This window comes from Orbicella faveolata, unplaced genomic scaffold (assembly GCF_042242905.1).
Source record: "Orbicella faveolata isolate gen_17 unplaced genomic scaffold, um_ofav_v1 contig_12, whole genome shotgun sequence".
Lineage (NCBI taxonomy): Eukaryota > Metazoa > Cnidaria > Anthozoa > Scleractinia > Merulinidae > Orbicella > Orbicella faveolata.
Window position 1 is genome coordinate 29630731 of NW_028301539.1, and position 19376 is coordinate 29650106.

Sequence of the window (19376 nt, forward strand, 5' to 3'; positions counted from 1 at the left end):
ATTTTTCAACCTGCAACCTGCAAAACATACCTGCCCTTTTCCTTGTATAAGACTTCAGAAAAACACAGAACAAATCGAAACGTTGAACGGCACAACTTTATTTATTCTTTGCCGCCTGTACATAAAAATAATTCTTCCTCAAATAATTCATAGGATTTACATGTAATCGTACACATTCGAAATATTTAACATCGTACAATTCTTATATAAATTTCCGCCATACTTTATTTCGCGACCGAATCATCCGAGTCCGAAACGGCTTCGTTTATTTTTTTTACTCCTCGTGTGGAAACGCTACGAAGGAAGTTGAATAACCATCTTTAAAACTTGAGCAGAAACGTCGAATTCTACCATGGATTTGTTGCATCCTGCAATCATTCTGGAAAATAGCAGAACAAATTTCAAAAATAGACACCAGTTTTGAAATGTAAAGATCACTCTCACAAAATCTAATTGCTCCCCGATCACATCGTCTGGAAATTTGGTCGGAACGTCTGACCCCCCTTCAAGGTAGGCTCGATTTCCGCGGCTTTCTCGAGTCCGTCAAGGGCGAAAAGAACTGGAAACAATCCCAACGTCCAATAGATGAATGAACGTTGAGTGCTTGGCTAACCTCCAAAGCACATCCTTTTTGGGCTCGTCACGCAATCTTTTGAGCCCCAAAAGCGTCTAGTTATGAGGCTATTGTGCAAATGAATCTGTTTAGTTTAGCAGCCAGCGTGACAGAATAGCCCTTTCCACGGTTAGCTTTTATTTGCATTACAGTCAACTACAAAATTGACCAAAGTTGACTCACATACATGTGGATTATATTGTAATCCAAATACGCAAAGTTAATCGAGTTGAACCCTTGCAGGCGGGCGGGCGGAAGGAGAATTACCTGTAGCTGTAGGGTTCCCCGTCTCCCTTTCGGTCCCCTGAAATTGAAGTCCCCTTCATTTAGTCTAGTTTTACGTTTCCTCGCCTACAGACCCGTTTGTCCCGTAAATTACCTCTCGGGTCTTTTGGTGGGGCCTCACTGGGTGGTAAAATGAAAACTGGAATTTGTCTGTTTGATCACTGGGAAAATCGGATTTAGGCCACTAGGACTGGGAATCACAAACAAAAAATTGAGAATGGGAATGAATTTTGGGAAAAAATTGGCCGTGAAATGGGAGTTTGAGCAAAATCTGGGCTGGAAAATATGATTTGAACTCCACCCCCGCCCGCCCCCCTTCAGGAACGTTCTTAAGAGGACAATAAAAGTGCATGCTGAAGTGAAGAAAAGGTAAAGAACTCTTTTGGCAAAACTAATTCCTCATCCTTTTTAACAACAAAGAGGTCACTGCGCATTTTCAAAAACGCCCCTTGGTAGGGATGGACGGATTATTTAATTACTGAAGCGTATGTCGCTCTAGTGCTTAGGGAGGTAACGAAGACTAACCTTTGCACCAAAAAATTCTGAAGCATCTTCACCGGGCGAAGGAGGATCAACAGGACCAAGAGACGAAAAGTCTATTGACAGGTAAAATTACTAATGTAAGAAAAGAGTCTTCATCTCAATGCTTTGGCGTTCATCGAAGGAAATAAACGCTAAACCTGGCATATCAAGCTTCTCCTGGAAAAAAATTGTTGTGTTGGAATCTGTGAAATCTTAACGATTGACCCTCCATAGTTAGGTCTGAAAGATTGAGTCGAACCCTAGCTTATGAGTAGCTTACTAAATGGTATTCTACTTAATGAGCAGCATAGTAAATCGATATAAGTAGATGAGTAAAGAAATTATTTGACATTTCCAACATTCTATAACCGATGAGGTGAGAGAAGGGGGGTCATACAGCCCAGCCGAAGTTTGCATTATTACCATATTTCCATTTTACTGAGTCTTCGTAAAATACGATGGCTACAACAGCATCTTCTTCCAAAACCTTTCAATAAAAAGAAAAACAGCTTTCAGTGGTTAAAATTCGGCATTTTGGTCGCTAAGCCTGGGAATAACTTAACACTTTTTTAGAATATTGCGAAAATAATTGTCATTGCACGACAAGTTTATTATTTGTATTTCAGAAGATAACAAAATACATCACTCCTTAAGAAAGAACAAGGAAGTAATAACTTCAGTACTATACATACATGACATACATAAATAAACTTTATTTGAGTGTCAACAAGATTTAGCACATGCATTGCTAACTTCAGTCAATTGCTTTACTAATAATATTTCAGTAAGAGCACAATTAAATTATTACAGATCACAAGTCATTTAAATGTTCGTTCAAACATCATCAGTCCAAAATCACGGAAGAATTCCACAGGTTTCATTCCGATCTTCTCTTCTAAAAGCTTCTTGCCCCATTTGGTGTGACGCTCTTTGTGAAAAGTGGAGAAGATGAAATCACCTTCCACTTGCTGACATGCGCTCCTCAGCTGTTGAACAACGTGCACTTGGAACATGACTGGATCTTCTGTGTAAATGGACGCCACCCAATGCATGTGCTGTACTCGGGGCGAGCGCCGACCATGCGCGAATGACTTCGGTAGCTGACCATTGGAGCAGTCGTCTGCATCTCGGTCCGAGAAGACGCAATCGCCGTCTTCAAAAATGCAATCGATATTGGACCGGAGAGCTTCGAAAGGTTCCCAGTCGATGATGATCGTACGACCAGGAAACATGTTTGCTACTGAATCGTCCAGAATAGAATTGTAAACAAACATTCTTGTACAGGGTTTGACCTTCACGTCAAAATTGGTCGCCACCTCTTCCAGATGATGCGGTTTCAGGCTTTCCCTGTTGACGTAATAGGCCAAAATATCTCGCTCACACAAGGCGGTGTCACCGTATTTTTTCTGAATGGCAAGTCGTTCAATGTTGTCGGACTTGGTCGTGAAGCGTTCTCGGCAAACCTTGGGATATTCCCGTCTTATGTGCTGATGTATGGCGTCGATCAACCGAGTACTTAACCCCAATCCACGGAACCTGGGGTGAATTCGCAAGCCTTGACTGATAAACGTCTTGCCTTCGTCCACGATGTGAACTGCTCTCAAACCAACGAGTTTGTCTCCATACTGAGCAACAAAAATCGTGCGGTTTGGTTTGGCCAGCCACTGGTGGAAAATACACGGGAAGTAATCATGGCCGCTGTAAATCCCCTCTGACATCTCCAGAATGGCTGCAAAGTCGGTCGCCAACGCTTTTCGAATGGTTATTTCCTTCATGGTTCGCCCTCTTCGAACGCTATACAGGGAAGCTTTCTCGATTTAACTTGGTAGTTAGTGAAAATGCGAGGACACTTTTTCCAAAACATATTTAAATTGTAATTCGTGTGAAAAAACAACTATTATTGGGACCAAAGACAGGTGACCATTAGGTAAAAAGTTACTTCCAACAAAAGAAATTTTAAATTTAGCAGTTTTTAACAATACCTACTGATCATTTTGTAATTCTAAAATATTAGACGTTAATCCCGCATCATATCAAAAGTGAACAATATGCGGAAACGAAACCTAAACAAAGTTTACAGGAAAAGTGCTAATAATAACTGGTTCGAAAAAGTGGCCATTTTCTTGTAATAATAACTTAAAAATAGTACTTTTTGGTAATGCCAGGCTAGCTCTTGGTAAGTCGGACACTTTACTTTTAACTACAGCACGACCCAGTTTTATTATAATTCAGCTGAAAAACGATTATTTATCGAGTGTATTCTTCGTCTTAGTGGGAGACTGAGATCACTTTCGTAAACTGCATCGCTTAACAAGTAAACCTCTGAATTTTACTCGACGCAGAACCCAATACTTTTCTTGTTGACCCGTAACTGTGTCGAATTATTATTTGTTTCAACATTTTGAGAAGTCGCGGAACGAAAAAGAGCAAATTTTACCGAAATTAAAATCAAGTGAGATGATTATACACACCACTTAACATGTATTTAAAATACAATAGTTGTGCTTATGAACGGTTTTGACGACGCTTTATTACTGTTCGTACTCCTACGTCAAAACAGACGGCTTTTTCTCACGAGATCATCGCTTCTTAAAAAAATGATACGCTGACTTGCTTGCGGTTTCAAAAGTTTTGGAATCGATTGTTTACTTATCTGACTTTAGCATTTCTCGGCTGAGACATATTGAGAAAGTTTACATCAAATCTTAGCTGCCTTTTTCGATTCTCAGAGCCGATGTGTTTCCAATGAACATCAAGTCTCTGATATTTCTTTTTTCATTGCAAACTTAGCTTTAAACCAACCAAATAACTTTTCCGGTGATTTACAGTTGTAGTCACTACGAATCCCTCAACTTAAAATCATAAACAAATCGCTGATTATATCAAACCACGCTAAAAAAATCTTTAGACATGTTTTTTTTTTTCATGTTCAGTGAACATGAGTCTGATTCGAATTCAGCATAAGAGAAGTATCAACGTATACTGAACGTCAATTCAGGATCTTCATGACCTGCTGTGCAATAAAATATGTTATAAAATACGTAACACACATTTCACTTGATGGATAGAAGGTATCATTCTACAAACGAATCGGCTGTCATTGTTATGTAATCCGTCGAAGAATATTGAGAAGCAGCAAACCAGTCTCACTACAGTTAAAATCATATGTAAATTCAGTGAAATGTCTAAACGGTACTACGATCCACATAGCAGGAAAAAACGTTAAAATTATTTCCCACACTTCAAAGGTTAGCCGTTCTCGATTAATGTTTCCTCTTCAGGTATATTTAGGACTTACGGAATTACTACGTCAACAGATTTATATATAGGAGCTGAATAATGTATTTTTTATGCTCAAAGCTTAACTCGGGAAATCAACTGCTGCGCAAGCTCCACGGCTGCTGTTCAACGTTTACCCGCCTCCGAACGTCTCTTTGGTCATCACTGACGTACTGTTAACGAACTAAATACTTTTTTTTAGAAGTAAGTTTGACTTCTATTTCTGCCTTAATTTTTGTTTATAATTCATTCAGTGGAAAATAATCGTTAAGCTCGCATTCAACGCCGCTAACGTCACACGATTACCAGGCCTAAATGCAAATTATCGCAAGCAAAATTTCGATAACAGACCACAGCTTAGAGAAGCATTCATAAAGGTAGTAAATGCACACGCATAGCGAACGCACTAGCTCGTAGTTTCGCCCATCGCATTCGATAGGATTGTGCCGACAGCGTCATTAAAACAATACACGCAAAAATAGCACTTAGAACCAGACAGGATATTCCTTACGTACATTACTTGCAAAAAAACTGTCGGACTTTTTAATTCGGACGTTTAATTTTCCGACACTTTTTTTCTCACTTCAGACAAATTTCAGACGAAAATTTCGGACACTTACGTGACACATAACTAACGTAAATTTACGGCTACAAAACACGTTTTAGACTGAAACAACATCTGCGAAAATGACAGTTTTACTGCACCGGTCAAGGCTTTACAAATACACCGACGGGAAAATAAGAAAAATTGAGTAACTTCAATCAAGCCGTTTTGTATCTCAAGCTGCAGTGTCTCAGTTATAGTTCGTTCTATAAAGGAAGCTAACGGCTTTGGAGCTATTTAAAAGTGTATACTGTACTGTAAATATTTCGGACTTTTGGATGGTTTTATTTTCGGACCCTTTTTTGTCCGACATTAAAATCGTCCGAATTTTTTTGCAAGTAATGTAAAGCACTCTGTACTGCTGTATTGCATTTCTTTATTGCTTCACTTACCTCCGACCTGAGGGATAACTTCGCATGAGCGATAGCCAGGCTGGTCCTAGGAAGTAAAACACGCTTATTGTACTCCAACTGAAGGATACTGATGGTTGTTATTCACGAAAGCCGGATAACTGGTTACATGCATATCACTTGCAAATGAAAAAGAATAAACTGAGCCATTCGTCAAAACGTTAGTTACGTTGGCTAAACACTTGCACCGCCAATTGCAACTGAGCGTGGCAAATGTTAAAATTCTCTGATATGGTCGCCGATCGCCGAAAACGCCAAAGGAATTGTTTAATATTTTTCTAACTCCCTCCCCGAAAACAACCTTGAATATGGTGACTGGTCTTGATAGCTAAACAGAAACACTGGGTAGGGATGGGAGTGGGGGGGTGGGAGGTGAAAAGAATCACAGCACTTTTGATTAAAAATGCATCGATCTCGGAAAATAGTTTGACACTGAGGAGTTTACTTTGAATATTTGAGGTAGGTTGTCAAAGTGGAGACAATAAATAGAACTTACAGAGTTTGCAGTGCGGAAGCAGCGAAGTCCATGCCACCTGTTGAATGAGAGTCTCTGGTTCGCCGGTTTGCTAGATAATAACCTTGAATAAGATCTTGTGCTGCCAATGTCAGAACAGTATGGTGACGTCCAGCATAGTGAAGGAACTAAAGAAACAAATTCAAAGGTTGGCATAAACTGCAGATATTGCTGGTTTTCAGTGTCACGCAATTCAAAATAGATCAAAATAAAAATCAAAACCGGTTAATAGATAAAGTCCAGAATCTGGGAAATGAAAGAAAGTAAATATGCAAAGACTCTCGCCAAAATTCTGGTCACAGCAATTTTTCTTATGCGAGATATGCGGAGAAATTTTTTACCCACATTTATAGAGATTTGTATGGAGACGCCATGCTGGTGCCCATCCGTATGGGCATCAACATGGCGGCCGGAAACCAACAGAAACATCTGTCACTGAGTTTTGCTACAAAAACGTAAATTTATCCCTCGAGAAACTCCAAAACATTAAAATAATACTTTTTCTAAGACATGAACTGTTCAGATAGCCAAGTTGCCCGAAATAAGACACGTTTTTAACCATCATGACAGCTCTCTAGGCCGTCACGTAAATGCCGCGTCACGCAAAAGCTTAGAAATTCAAGCGTAGTGTATCACAAAACCAAACACCCATTCGGAGCGAAAATTTGTACGAATATTAGTTTTCAGCTGCTCTTATACATCATTTAAGTAAAATCTCAGGAAGATCAATAGTTTTGTAGTTCGAATTTTAGTGACGTCATGTGAAAACCAGCTATTAGTTTAACAACCAATTTCCTTTACCGTGAATGAGTTCTGAAAATGAGCTGTCTGAGTCTGAGCTGGGTTTAAAATGGCGTTTCCTTACGCTTCCGGTGGGAAGTTCTTCGGCTATAAGAACGGGAACTTGCAAAGCTCAGCCGGGGGTGGTAATGTGGTCCATGCGACATGGTGCGTACCTACGTTCCGAGTAACGCCGGGGAAACCAATCAAGGAAATAACAGCTTTATGATTAGGGCTTAGCTAGCCAAGATCAATTCCACCAAATACAAGCACCAAAAAAATACGGAGCAGGCATTATTTTCCTGTTCTTATTGAACGTGAAGATCAAGCCATGCCATACTCAGACTGAAATCCATTTATGAAAACTTATCCATAGTCGTCCAAAGAAACTACTTTTTTTTTCTGATTAACTATACCTGCCCCATTTCCTCATCACTGATGTATAACGAGGCTACATCTTCTGGGTCCTCCATCGCTTTCTTTAACACCTCCTCGCTCACCAACCCATCAGAATTATCGACATTCCCAGCTGATCCACTCAAGTTTAACACCAGCGAAAACTGTCTACAGGTGTGAAATGTGTAGAAGACGGAAGTGACGAAATGAATTTCATAAGGAAAGATTGTTTTAACTCTTTAAACCAATTTCCCAAGGAATGGATGCTCTACTGCTTTATAGAGTATTGCTACCCCTCTTTGGATGGGATGCTAGTCCATCGCTGGTGCCCCAGCATTTTGTCAGGTTCACCGTACAATTCACTCGTACCCATCTATACTCCTGGCTATGGCAAAACACTGAGAGTGAAGAGCACATCTCAATGACCACAGCAAGGGTTCAAAGTCAAACTTGCTAAAGATATTCAACATTAAAACCAGGACACGTTCAGCATTTTCGTTTCTCATCTTAGACCTATCTACAGCGTTTAAAGCTTAACTTGGAAAGATAGCTGTATTGTTATTATATCTGAAAAGACGAAATATCAAAGACAAGGGACAGTACTTACTCCACAAATGCTCTTGGCAATGTTGGACAGTCCTACAAAGAAGCACATGTTAAGAAATATCGATAAAAAGGAATTGCCAAAACCGACTAAAACAATTGTATTTTGAAGAACCTACTGAACACTCGCATTAGATGAACGTACCTTTATAATGTGACCTGGGTGTAACATAGGATCAAGCACTGCTTGGTGCGGATCCGTTTTCTGTGCTGGTTCAGAACACGCCCACAGACTACAGCTCAGAGGTATAGACAGCTGGTAACCTTGACAAGCCCAGTACTTCTCTGGAACCTTGACCGTCACGGTGCCATTCTCTAACGCTTGCACAGATGAAGTAAATATGATCATTGATGAGGCTTTGGTCGAATTATGTACTCATCACAGAATTAGCCGTGACTACCTCTTTATGTAAGAAAGTATCAAGTATAAAAGATTCGTGTTGCGACCGACAGTCTTCACAAACTGTTATGTTGTAGAAAATGTTGCCCGTAGGGGACAGTGGCCTTCAACTTTGTCTTCTATTTTAAAAATTTTTCTGGTTTCTCTACATGTATGTCATGTGGTCTTGCAACACAACGTATAATTTCGTTCCTGGGATTGAGGAAGAAAATCCGTCTGTGTTTGCGGCTGAGCTAGGCGTAGCCTGTCTATAAAGTATTTATGTTTCCTTACTTGTGTGGAGTAATCAAACCCTCATTCAGTATAACTGGCCAGCAAATTGAAATGTTATAGCTAATAACACACTCTTGTCATTTGAGATAGTTGCATTGTTTAGCAAGTTATCATACCACTTTGAAGTTTTTCTTTTTGGTCCTTCTTCAGAACAGCCATGTTGGGAATCACACATATCCCATTAGTTGCCAAAGGAATACAACCAGCTGCAACGATAAAATTTAAGACAAAATATCACATTATTGAGACAAAAACATGAATACGATGTTATTCCATCTCACTATTTGCCAACGGCACCTCCATACACTTTAAAGAAAGTTTATACGCTGAGGTCTGGAATGTGTTCGAATATCCAGAACAACAAGACAATACGCCTTCTATACACACTCGACGCACTCGGCTTCAAATAACTTCGAAACGATATTAGAACTGCGGTAATGGATCTCTGGATAAAAAAAACTGTTAAATGTTGGTAGTTCTATATATTTCGCTCTTCGTGCCTCTTCAGTCGTCCACCATAGTTTATTGGAAGATTTGAGAATATATTATTACCTTCATACAAGATTAGTTATAGACACAAATTTAATGCAGCAGTCGTGTATATTACTAATCTACTTGGGAGTAACGTATGACCTCACTTTTAAGCCACCCCGTTGTTATGAGCTGACTTATTATTACAACCAAGCAAAAAAATCATCAATCTCCAGTCTGAAAACAGTTTCCAATGGACTTACTAGTTGGTGTAATCAGTAACCACCAGTTTTAGTCCTCCACCCCCATGTTCGTCATAAATTTACCCTGTTACTTACTAGACAATTTATAAAGAAAAGATCAAAACCTAGAGGATGACTAACCATTGACCATACAAGTGTCCGAGCCAAAAGGATCCCGAGAAAATGATGGGAACAATTCACTAATGGGCGAGTAGACAAACATTCTCTCTGCAAAAGAAGCTCCATACAACAACAGCCGTTGAACCCTGAGAAGATCGTCGGCAATAACAAGCAAGTGAAGATTCCTTGAATGAACTTGCTTAGTATCTTCACAGGAATCAGAGGAGTGAAGCAGCAGCAGACACATCAGCATGAACATTTTCAGTTGAAAGAATGTACCAGGAGGTGTCACACAACCTGTACACGAGGGATCATTGATTATATATCAAGCATTTCTTTTGCTCACAGTTCAAACGTTTACCAAGGGAAATGACAACGGGACACACAGCGGAATGTCTTAACGCAATATTCGAAATGTTTGACCTTAATGGTTCATATTCTCTATCGAGGGTTTGATATATTTTCTCAAACAACTCATTTTGAAACACACTAAAACTGAATACAAAGAACACTTGAAGTCACAAAATTAAAAGGAAAAAAAGGAACATGAAACAACTAATTAGAAGTTTTCTTCACAGTCACACATTTCAGTCTTCTTAAAAACAGTGACAGTGTTTCAAAGAACAGAATTTCATCCAGATCACGAAGAACCGGCTAGTTAGCAGTTACACAGAGGTACTCTGGGTTTTCATTTTTAAGAGCCACTGCCCACAAATATGGACCAAACAACGGCACAAGTCGAAAAATCGATTTCGCTCATTTTTTGCCCAAAGATTGGCCCTAGCTAGAGAACAAACGGACCATAGTTAGTTTCTGCTAATGCAGCTTTTTTTGGAAGAAATTTGCGAAAAACGATTTCGCCCCGATTGAGCTCAAAATCTACTTCCAGTTATGCTGAATTTTCTGGAAATTTGATTGCTTCGCACGTCGCACAACAGCTACTTGAGAATCTTTCAATGGTTTTTAGATTCAACTCAGGTCTTCATGGTATGACTGAGTGAAAAATAAAATAAATCGAGGTTTCGTTTGAGCTCGAAACGAGATCGAACAGAAACGCAAAATATTGCAATGTGTTGCAAACGAATTATAGCACTAAAATATCACCATATTTTTCTATGGGCTATAACTTTAAATGCCACAAAAACACTTTCTACGGGCTAACTTTACACCCACCTGTTTGAAAATCAAAAAACATCTCTGGGCAAATGGTTTTAAGTCGCCCGCCTTGGCCTGTGTTTTTCATAAATTTTCCCCTGAACCGCCGTGGGAATGTAAACAATTGCGTGACGCGGACGGTCACCCTGAATATATAATTCGTTTCCAACAAACTGCAGATGGCTATCTTAGAACATTTGGGTGAAAAAAGAAAAACATAATGGACCACTTTTAACTTTAATAATTTGAAAGGCATTGCTTTAGAAATTTCGTTAATTAAAAACGCCAATTAAAAGCAATTCACTTGGAGGTCGGGTGTTACCGCCATGTCGTTTTAAGCTGTCGTTCTTTCTTTGATCATTTTAATTACAAGAACGAGTTCTAGAAAGAAAATCGTTCTAAGTTCATTTGTTAAGCGTAATAACAAGTTGATATTGTTCGTTTGTAGCCTTACGTGATCTGAAGGAACGCTACAGTGATTAAATTTGTATTTGTTGATTTCGACGGATCGATTTCCGGTTAAGATGATTTCCGCAGAACATTCGAGCAATAATTCAAGTTACCAAAAAAACCGCGTAGCATGGTTATATTTTGAACACAGTAAAGAAGAACTTATCGAGACTAAAGCTCTCAAGCTGACCCCGCGAGAGAAAATTGAACTTGAATGGCTCGATAGAAAACTAAGTTTGATCGAATGTCAGATAACGATCTGCACGTGAAGTTGAACTAGCGATGAAAAGATTATAGCCTACGGTAAAAGTAGTTTTAATTAATTAAGTATTGACTTGTACTGTACAAAGAATTTTCCAGGAAATGCATTTGAACGCTTGTAACAAATATTTCTTGAGACAATAAAGCTTTGACCAGCGACCCTGCAAGACAGCGCGCGCGTGGCCAAATGTTTTTAAACTTTTTTTGTATTTGTTTACACTGTCATCAGAGCTCGAGAAGTCCGAACTAGTTTAGACAAGAAACTCAATGCTGAAGAGTTCTATTTCTGTCTCATGGAGAAACTATCTCTTCATGAGAAATCGTGTATACGCATTTCTTTGTATTGACGTAATGAATTGAATAAAGAAATCACACTCGTGTACCCATATTTTTAGGTCTGATTAAGGAGTTCGAACGCTACCACCTTGGTTTTCTGTGAAGAACGAAATCTGGGAATAAGAGACAGTCACGTGATTAAACTGACTGCGAACGACTGGAAGGAATAGATTACTCTTCTTAGTTGCTAGCCTTCACTCATTGCATTCACTTTCATTTTAATTTTCTTTCTTTTCATTCTTTTTTTTTTTTGTTACGTTTTTTATTTGTTTTTATTTTCCGAGCTGATACCAGTTTATTTTTTGTTTGATTTAATCTTTGAAAATTTAATTTTAGATATTTTCCGCAAAATTATTATAGTTATTCGACGTCCCGGAATGTTCCATGTTCCTGGTTTTATCGACGCCCGCTATTTTGGCTAATCGCTTAATCAAATTATATATATATATTTCATTGAAATTCGCTCTTCAGTGACCGACTTCCGCGAACAAAACAAGATGGACGTTTGCCGTTCATAGATCGACCACTGTAATGTTTATTTGTCTACCAGTGTTATGATCTGCAAATTTCAGACAGGTAGCGAATAGCGTTAATACTGTCACTTAATTTATCAAACAACCACAGTACAAAAGATGGATTTTTTTTCCCACTATGACTGAAACGCAAACGCAATTTTTTCCTCGGCTAATTCAATTCCAGAAATTCCGGGTTTTCTATCTGAGTTTGAGAATGGCCGTTTTCACACTAGAGACGGATAACCCGTCCATTACGGATAATTCGTCTTAGTGTGAAAACAGAACGGTGCTCATTTTAGACGGATAATCCGTCTATTTTTATCCGTCCGATTATCCGTCTATTTAGACGGATAATCCGTCTCTAGTGTGAAAACGGCCAATATTGTGTAAAAACAAATTTTGTACACAGCTAGAAGAGTTGAGATGCCGTCACGCAATTAGTAGTTTATAGAATTTATGGTATTTCCACTTGACTTTATTTGTCAGTCAATGATTCAATTGCCATAAACTATAGAGGATTGGTTAAGTGTATCTCTAAAACTGTCACTGTATTGTAACTTATCAGTGAAATTAATAACTGAGCCATCTTGTGGAAATAAACAAGCGAGTTAAAAATTATTCACCTGAATCATTTCCTGGAGCACTGTAGTCACCTTCTTTATTAGGGATGTCGTGGGTGTTGCAATGCAAACGAAAAATATACATATATTTATACTAACTTAAACAAAAAAAAAACATTTTCCATTATTTTATCCACACATTGTTTCAAAAATTGCTTTCATCGGATTGTTGAAGACGAATATTTACTCGAGAGTGACTATCCGCGTCACGCAATTGTTTACATTCCAACGGCGGATTTTGGGCAAAATCTATGAGAAACACAAGCCAAGGCGGGCGACTTAAAACCATTTGCCCAGAGATATTTTTTGATATCCTAACAGCTGGGTGTATGTTTAACCCGTAGAAAGTGTTTTTATGGTATTTAAAGTTATAGCCCATAGAAAAATATGGCGATGTTTTAATGCAATAATTCGGTTGCAACACATTGTAAAATTTTGCGTGTCTGTTTGATCTCGTTTCGAGCTCAAAACTAGCTTCGATTTATTTTATTTTTCGCTCAGTCATACCACGAAGACCTGAACTAAATATAAAATCCATTGAAAGATTCTCAAGTAGCTGTTCTGCGAAGCGCGAAGCAATCAAATATTCGGAAAATTCAGCAAAACCGAAAGTAGATTTTGAGCCCAATCGGGGCGAAATCGTTTTTGGCATATTTCTACCAAAGAAAGCTGTATTAGCAGAAACTAACTATGGTCCGTTTCTTTTCTTACTAGGACCTATCTATGGGCAAAACACAAGCGAAATCAATTTTTCGACTTGTGCCATTGATAGGCGATTTAGGTCGATTTTTATAGGCATTCACTCTTAAGATCATTAAAACACAGCGTACCTCCAAAGCAGTAAGTTAGACTGGTAGCAAAACTCCAGGGTGAGTTCAGCCTGTCTGAATGGAAATAAAATACACATTTTAAATTACATTTAATTTAGTGATCATTCATAGTATTAGACTGATTCTAAAATACTTGCTCAGCATCTGTGGATGGGTGAGCAGGAGAAGTAACCCTTTTAAGCCATATCCTACATCAGAAACGGCCTGCAGAGCAGATCGTCTTGTTTTTGACCTATGTTGTTGGATTCTGGGATTGTGCCCTTACTAGCCTACAGCTATTTTATTTTGTGACCCTTAATTCATTATCGACAGCAAGTCCAAATTCGATTATGAGTTAAAATCACCTTCATGACCAGTATTCTTTTGTAAGATGTTATTGGACCTAATGTTACCTTTGTATAGCAACTCTATGCTCTCTGGTAAACTGGATGGCATTAAACTTAAGAATGGACTAGGACTTATCTGTCAGAGAAAGAAACATTTGTAACACCTTCTGAGCTAAAAGTTATCGACACACAATTAACAACGCCATGCCATTACTTTATTTTCAGTTTGTTGCAAAACAATCAACACATAGCACTGTATTGCTATCAACAACACATACTTTATTTCCTCACAATTTTCATTGATACTAAACAACCACATCTTTGTATTCTGTAATCATCAGATCAATAAATCTAGCCACTCGTTCTAATCTTAAGTTATTGAAAACATGCAGACGTGGCACTATTGGCAAATATCAAGACAGAATGCCATAAATGACCAGAAAAGTCTTACCTTCTCTATGTTATTTGCCTGTAAAAAATTATCAATATCCCTAAATTAGTTGCTACAATAACACTTATTTGAATATAAATGTCCAAAGGACCTAACAACAAATAAATAAATTATGGTGAAACATGCCATTTCCACAGCCAAAATGTAGAATTTTTTAAACAGGACAAGATGCTTTATCTCGCAGTCATATGAATTCATGTCAAAGTTACAGTCCAGTTCTGGCCATAACTGAACTAATCCAAGTTTAAGATGAGATATAGAGCTACAGTTTCACACATTCTCCAGATGTTCATCATTAAATAATTCTATTATTTAGACATAATTTCACTGATAACAAGACAGCATGTTACCTCAAACACTGGAGTACAAAGGAAGTGGACAGATGAATCATGGATTTCACAGGAAGGTAAAACAACAAATGAAAAGTAGCAGCCAATCTGAACTTCCTTGATAAGCTCATCTATCCAAGGAAATAATTTTCAAAAGACAACATGAGACAATAAAGAAATTAGCTGATAAAAAGGTATATAAATCAAAGAAAAAAAGCTGCTCTTGTACACATACAATATTCTGATAAAACTGCATGTACAAATTGAGGGATGATGAATGATTAAATCTGAGACTCAACAAGATGCCAAGATCACTAACAACCTAGTAGTTACACAAAGACTGTGAGACTGTGTGGACTAAATCATTTTAGACTCTTAGACAGAAATAAGCACAGAGTTTCTTTTAGGTTCTTTTTAGGTAGAGCTCCCTGTCCCTACATTAATGACTGAGTAGTGGCTGTTATCTTTTACCTCTGACATAAATTGGAATAGCTTGGTAGAATTTTCCTTCATCAGTGTTGATCCATAGATTCTTGTGTACTGTTAAGGGAGATAGTACTTGCACAATACACTTATCTGAGAAAAAAGACAGTGACTGTTTATAATCAATACATGGTCAAAATCTCACACTGAGGCACACAGTGGCAATCTAAAATAAACATATCAGTAAAGAAGATAAAATATCTGGCAAATATAAAATCAATTTACAAATCAATATATATAAAATAAGAAACTAAACATAAAATACTTTCAATATCCAAGCACTTAGTACACAACAAATTTTTTAAGGTTACAGCAACAATATAATTTGGCAATTACCTGCTAAAGTACGGCATGTGACATCTTCAATAAGAGAGGATCCACAATATTTGCACACAAAATCACTTCTAGATAACAAATGCAAGAGTGAGTAACAAAACATTGAATAAAAACTGATCTAGAATAGCTGTAGGTAAACAAAATCAAGCATCTTCAGCATTTCAGCTTTTTTAAAACTACCTATTGTACATATATAACCACAGTGCCGATGGAAGGATTCAACAAGAGTTTTTCTTTGGGTCTCAAGTATACAACTTACCTAATTGTAACATTCTCAGTTTTTCCAGCCAAGTGTACTCTGATGTAACAATATTTAGCAGAACCAAAGCACTCAGATTGAGGACAATAGAATCTTGCACTTTGGCTAAGACAAAAAGTCCAAGAAGTTGTTAAAACTAACTACCAATGTCATATCATGCCATGCTACACTATACTACACTAAGAAAATAACAGTCCTAAAGGATCAGAGGAAGACACTTAATACATCCATAGGCTGTTGATACTCACGTGTACTGGGTGACAGCTGTTCTTCCAGTTACAATGCCAACAATCTTTACAAGATTAGATCCACCATATTTAGCAAGGTTCTTACTGGTTACACACCTGCCATTCAAAAATGTCAAAACTAGCTTTCATACTTTTTTATTGTTTTATAAGATAGCCGTTGTTGATATCTTTTTGTTATATAATTCTGTAACAGCTGCACACAACAGATAAAAAATTACCAGAAGACCCAGGTTTTGGATTTTGGATGATGACAAAGGAAGTTAAGTGTGTTGCCCAAGAACACAATGCAATAACTCCAACCAGTCCTTCAACCCAAATTGCTTGATCTAAACAGAGTCCATTGACCTTTTCATCAGCCCATTCACTTGTCCTATGTATTTTAAGTACATACTGGCACTTAAACCACTTTTTAAACAAAACCTTACTCCTGACGTGGTGAAACTGACGAAAACCTGACCACAGCAAGAACTTGTGATGGGAACAACAAATCAGGTATCCATGATAAGGTGTGAATAATAACAAAACACACCTAGAAAAAGAAAAGAAAGCAGTTATGTTCCAAAAGGTCCACAGCGGGAGCTTTTGCTGCTCCTTTTGGGGTATTGGCCCCTAAAAATATGGCAGGACATAATATTTTGTTATAGAATTCATACCTCTTAGGGGTGAAAAACATTTCAAGCCACGCCCACAGAACAGCATCTTGGTACCTCTTAGGGATTCTTTTCAAAATTACTGACGAGCATCACTGTTCTTTTTATATGGGAGTCCTTTCCCCAGGATTTAGAATACCAATTTTCATGCACTATTGACACTTACAGTGAGAATTTCACAAGGATGGTTTGAATGTTTTTTACAAAGAGTTTAGAGCTAGAGAGTAAACCAGTTATTCTCCAGTAATTGTTAGTTACCGATCTTGATGTACTCACTCTTTTTCTGGATCCAACTTTTAAGCCTGTTCTATAATAATTAAAGTGGTGAAACAGAGTCCCTCTTTCTTTACAACTATAAATAATAGGTAACAGTTTTATGTCGTTGATCTACCAAACAAATCAGCCATCTTACCTCTTGAAACACATTAATGGCATTCAAAGGCTCAGTTAAAGCCAGATTCCCAAGTGTAGCTACAAGACCAAATAATGCAGTAGCTAGTTTAGCAAAAACTGGAGGAGCTGAACAAGCATAGTAAATTTTGAACTGGAAATTGAAGGGGTTAAACTTGCTTTATGAGCCATACCATTAAAATCCAGCAAATGCATCAAGTCCATTCCAAAAACAAATCTATAAACAGTCTTTTCCTGCATAAAATGAGAAAATCAGAAAACATTCACTCTCAGAAAAAAATGGCTAAGAACTTCCACAGAGAGCTAGAGCAATCAGGTCCTGTGCAGCAAGTTTTGGATTGGGTGGGGGAATGAGGGGACACCTGAACACACTTTTGACTGTGAGTGGCAGATTTCACTGCCATTTTGCTAATGCTGTAAACACAACAACTTGATGGTTTTACTGAGTACACCCCAATCCTTTGTGGAGTAATTCTCACAACAGACCAAAATATGTTGGTCCAGAAAATATCCTTACCCCTCTCAAAGAAGGTTTTTTTTCAGTTTGAATCTCCCAGTCAGGAAATTCCAGTTTTGGCTGATACTTCCCTTTAACTGAAAATTCCCCCTCGGAATTTCCATTAACCCTTCTGGTAGTGGGCATGGATATTTTCTGGAACCACACAATTTCAGAAAATGGGAGTTGAGAATTGAATCACTGTGCAGTGCCAGGGTAAAACAATGATCTGCATGGTGTAAAGCAAGTAAGTACTAGACAAAGACCCTTTTCTCCCATGTTCTGAAATTTACCCAGATGGTTGTTCTTTGGGCTTGAATGGGCCCTTAGCAAGGATGTGCCCTCAAAGGACTGGTAATAAATTAAGAATAACACGCCAGGTATAATTTGTGTATGCGGCATACTTAGAACAATTTAACAAATTGACGTCAGTTTTTCACGCATCTGTCCTGTTGCTGTTAATGAATTTCATCATAACATTGTCAAGTCTCATAGTAAATGGTTTGAACCCAGGAGTATCAGTAGTTCATATTGTGTGATCATCCAGGTGAGGGTAGTTCTGAAAAGAACTGTTGCTGGTGACTGACGTTTCGACAACCTGAACGGAAGTCATGTTCAGAGTCACTCTGAAGATGACTTCCGCTCAGGTTGTCAAAACGTCAGTCACCAACAACAGTTCTTTTCAGAACTACCCTCACCCGGATGATCACACAATATGAACTATTGTTAAGTCTGCTTCTTTGACAATGTTATGACAAAATTCATTGTTAATAACAGGACAGATGCATGAAAAACTGACGTCAATTTGTTTTTTGCAATTTAACAAATCGTCAAATTGTCCACTCGCGCTCATCGACGCATAGCGTAAATTATATATTCATGTGTGTGTCTGCCTATTGACAATGAAAATTAGCCAATGAGTGCAGGAGAATTTCTGCAGTTACCGTAAAAGGTGCATTTGATGCCAGCTCGAATAGACCATTTAGAGTTCCTGTTTAACAATTTCTGGTGTAAAACCTTTTATCTGCTTTAATTGTAAGATTAAACTTACGTGAAAATGAGTTTTACCCACAAGCATGTTCATTTTCATGTAAGGTTAAGTCGTTAAGCTTTTTGGAAGCTGATCCTGTATGTTCTCACCAGTGAAAAAATTTCTCAGTTAACTATTAACTATCGAATATTATAGGCCGGTGTAGTGAGATAAAATGTGTCTCATCAACCAAATAAACATTTTCTGTCAAATCATGGAAAGAAAACACACATACCGCAAAATCTGCTGTGTAGCATTCACATTGCTTCTTGAGCTGGTCAAAGGCCCCACATTCACACAGCCATTCGAACGCCACTTCTGGGATACTCTTTGCCTCCATTAAATTTGTAAATACCTATTACACTTCCAAGAATAAACAGAGAAAAACCTAATCTATAAAACTACATGTTCTTGTGTCGATTTTACTTACAGTGGCCGCACGCGTGACCTTTGACAGCCGGTGAAATTTTCCCGCCTTTTCTTTTCTGCGCGCGATCGACCAAATAATATGTTTCCCGCGGTACCAAAATTGAACAGTAGTGACTTTGAAAATCCCACAGATGAAGAAACTCTTCACACAAGAAAAAATTCTCTTCGCATCGCAGTTCATCAGAGTACATTGTATTTTGGTAAAATCCAGACGATCACTGCATGAATTTAACCCTTTATTCAGTCCCA

The 19376-nt window shown here is 38.1% G+C and overlaps 2 protein-coding genes across 2 annotated transcripts; both read right to left on the reverse strand.

The window, feature by feature from the left end:
• Positions 1-79: 79 nt before the first annotated feature.
• LOC149117479 (minichromosome maintenance domain-containing protein 2-like) lies at positions 80-19315 on the reverse strand. The gene is made up of 22 exons (XM_089283232.1): positions 18934-19315; positions 17346-17406; positions 17174-17232; positions 16537-16640; positions 16112-16207; positions 15864-15968; positions 15605-15672; positions 15257-15361; positions 14807-14916; positions 14457-14474; positions 14072-14141; positions 13680-13733; positions 9534-9809; positions 8796-8885; positions 8152-8327; positions 8011-8042; positions 7424-7571; positions 6210-6355; positions 5696-5741; positions 1844-1907; positions 1424-1494; positions 80-379 (listed from the first exon to the last, which is right to left on the reverse strand). The coding sequence occupies exons 1-22, from the start codon at positions 19036-19038 to the stop codon at positions 275-277; spliced, it is 2109 nt and encodes a 702-aa protein (XP_089139358.1). The 5' UTR covers positions 19039-19315; the 3' UTR covers positions 80-274.
• LOC110060419 (histidine N-acetyltransferase-like) lies at positions 2123-3215 on the reverse strand. Its single transcript, XM_020767194.2, has one exon. The coding sequence runs from the start codon at positions 3193-3195 to the stop codon at positions 2239-2241; it is 957 nt and encodes a 318-aa protein (XP_020622853.1). The 5' UTR covers positions 3196-3215; the 3' UTR covers positions 2123-2238.
• Positions 19316-19376: the final 61 nt, after the last annotated feature.

What these genes read in the sequence shown, in the direction of transcription:
- LOC149117479 (XM_089283232.1), bottom strand. Translation starts at nt 19,038, where the DNA reads ATGGAGGCAAAGAGTATCCCAGAAGTGGCGTTCGAATGGCTGTGTGAA. An exon ending in CACATGCCGTACTTTAGCAG is followed by an intron (nt 15,362 to 15,604) that starts GTAATTGCCAAA and finishes CTTTTTTCTCAG; the next exon opens with ATAAGTGTATTGTGCAAGTA. An exon ending in TTGCCAAGAGCATTTGTGGA is followed by an intron (nt 7,572 to 8,010) that starts GTAAGTACTGTC and finishes TCACACCTGTAG; the next exon opens with ACAGTTTTCGCTGGTGTTAA.
- LOC110060419 (XM_020767194.2), bottom strand. Translation starts at nt 3,195, where the DNA reads ATGAAGGAAATAACCATTCGAAAAGCGTTGGCGACCGACTTTGCAGCC.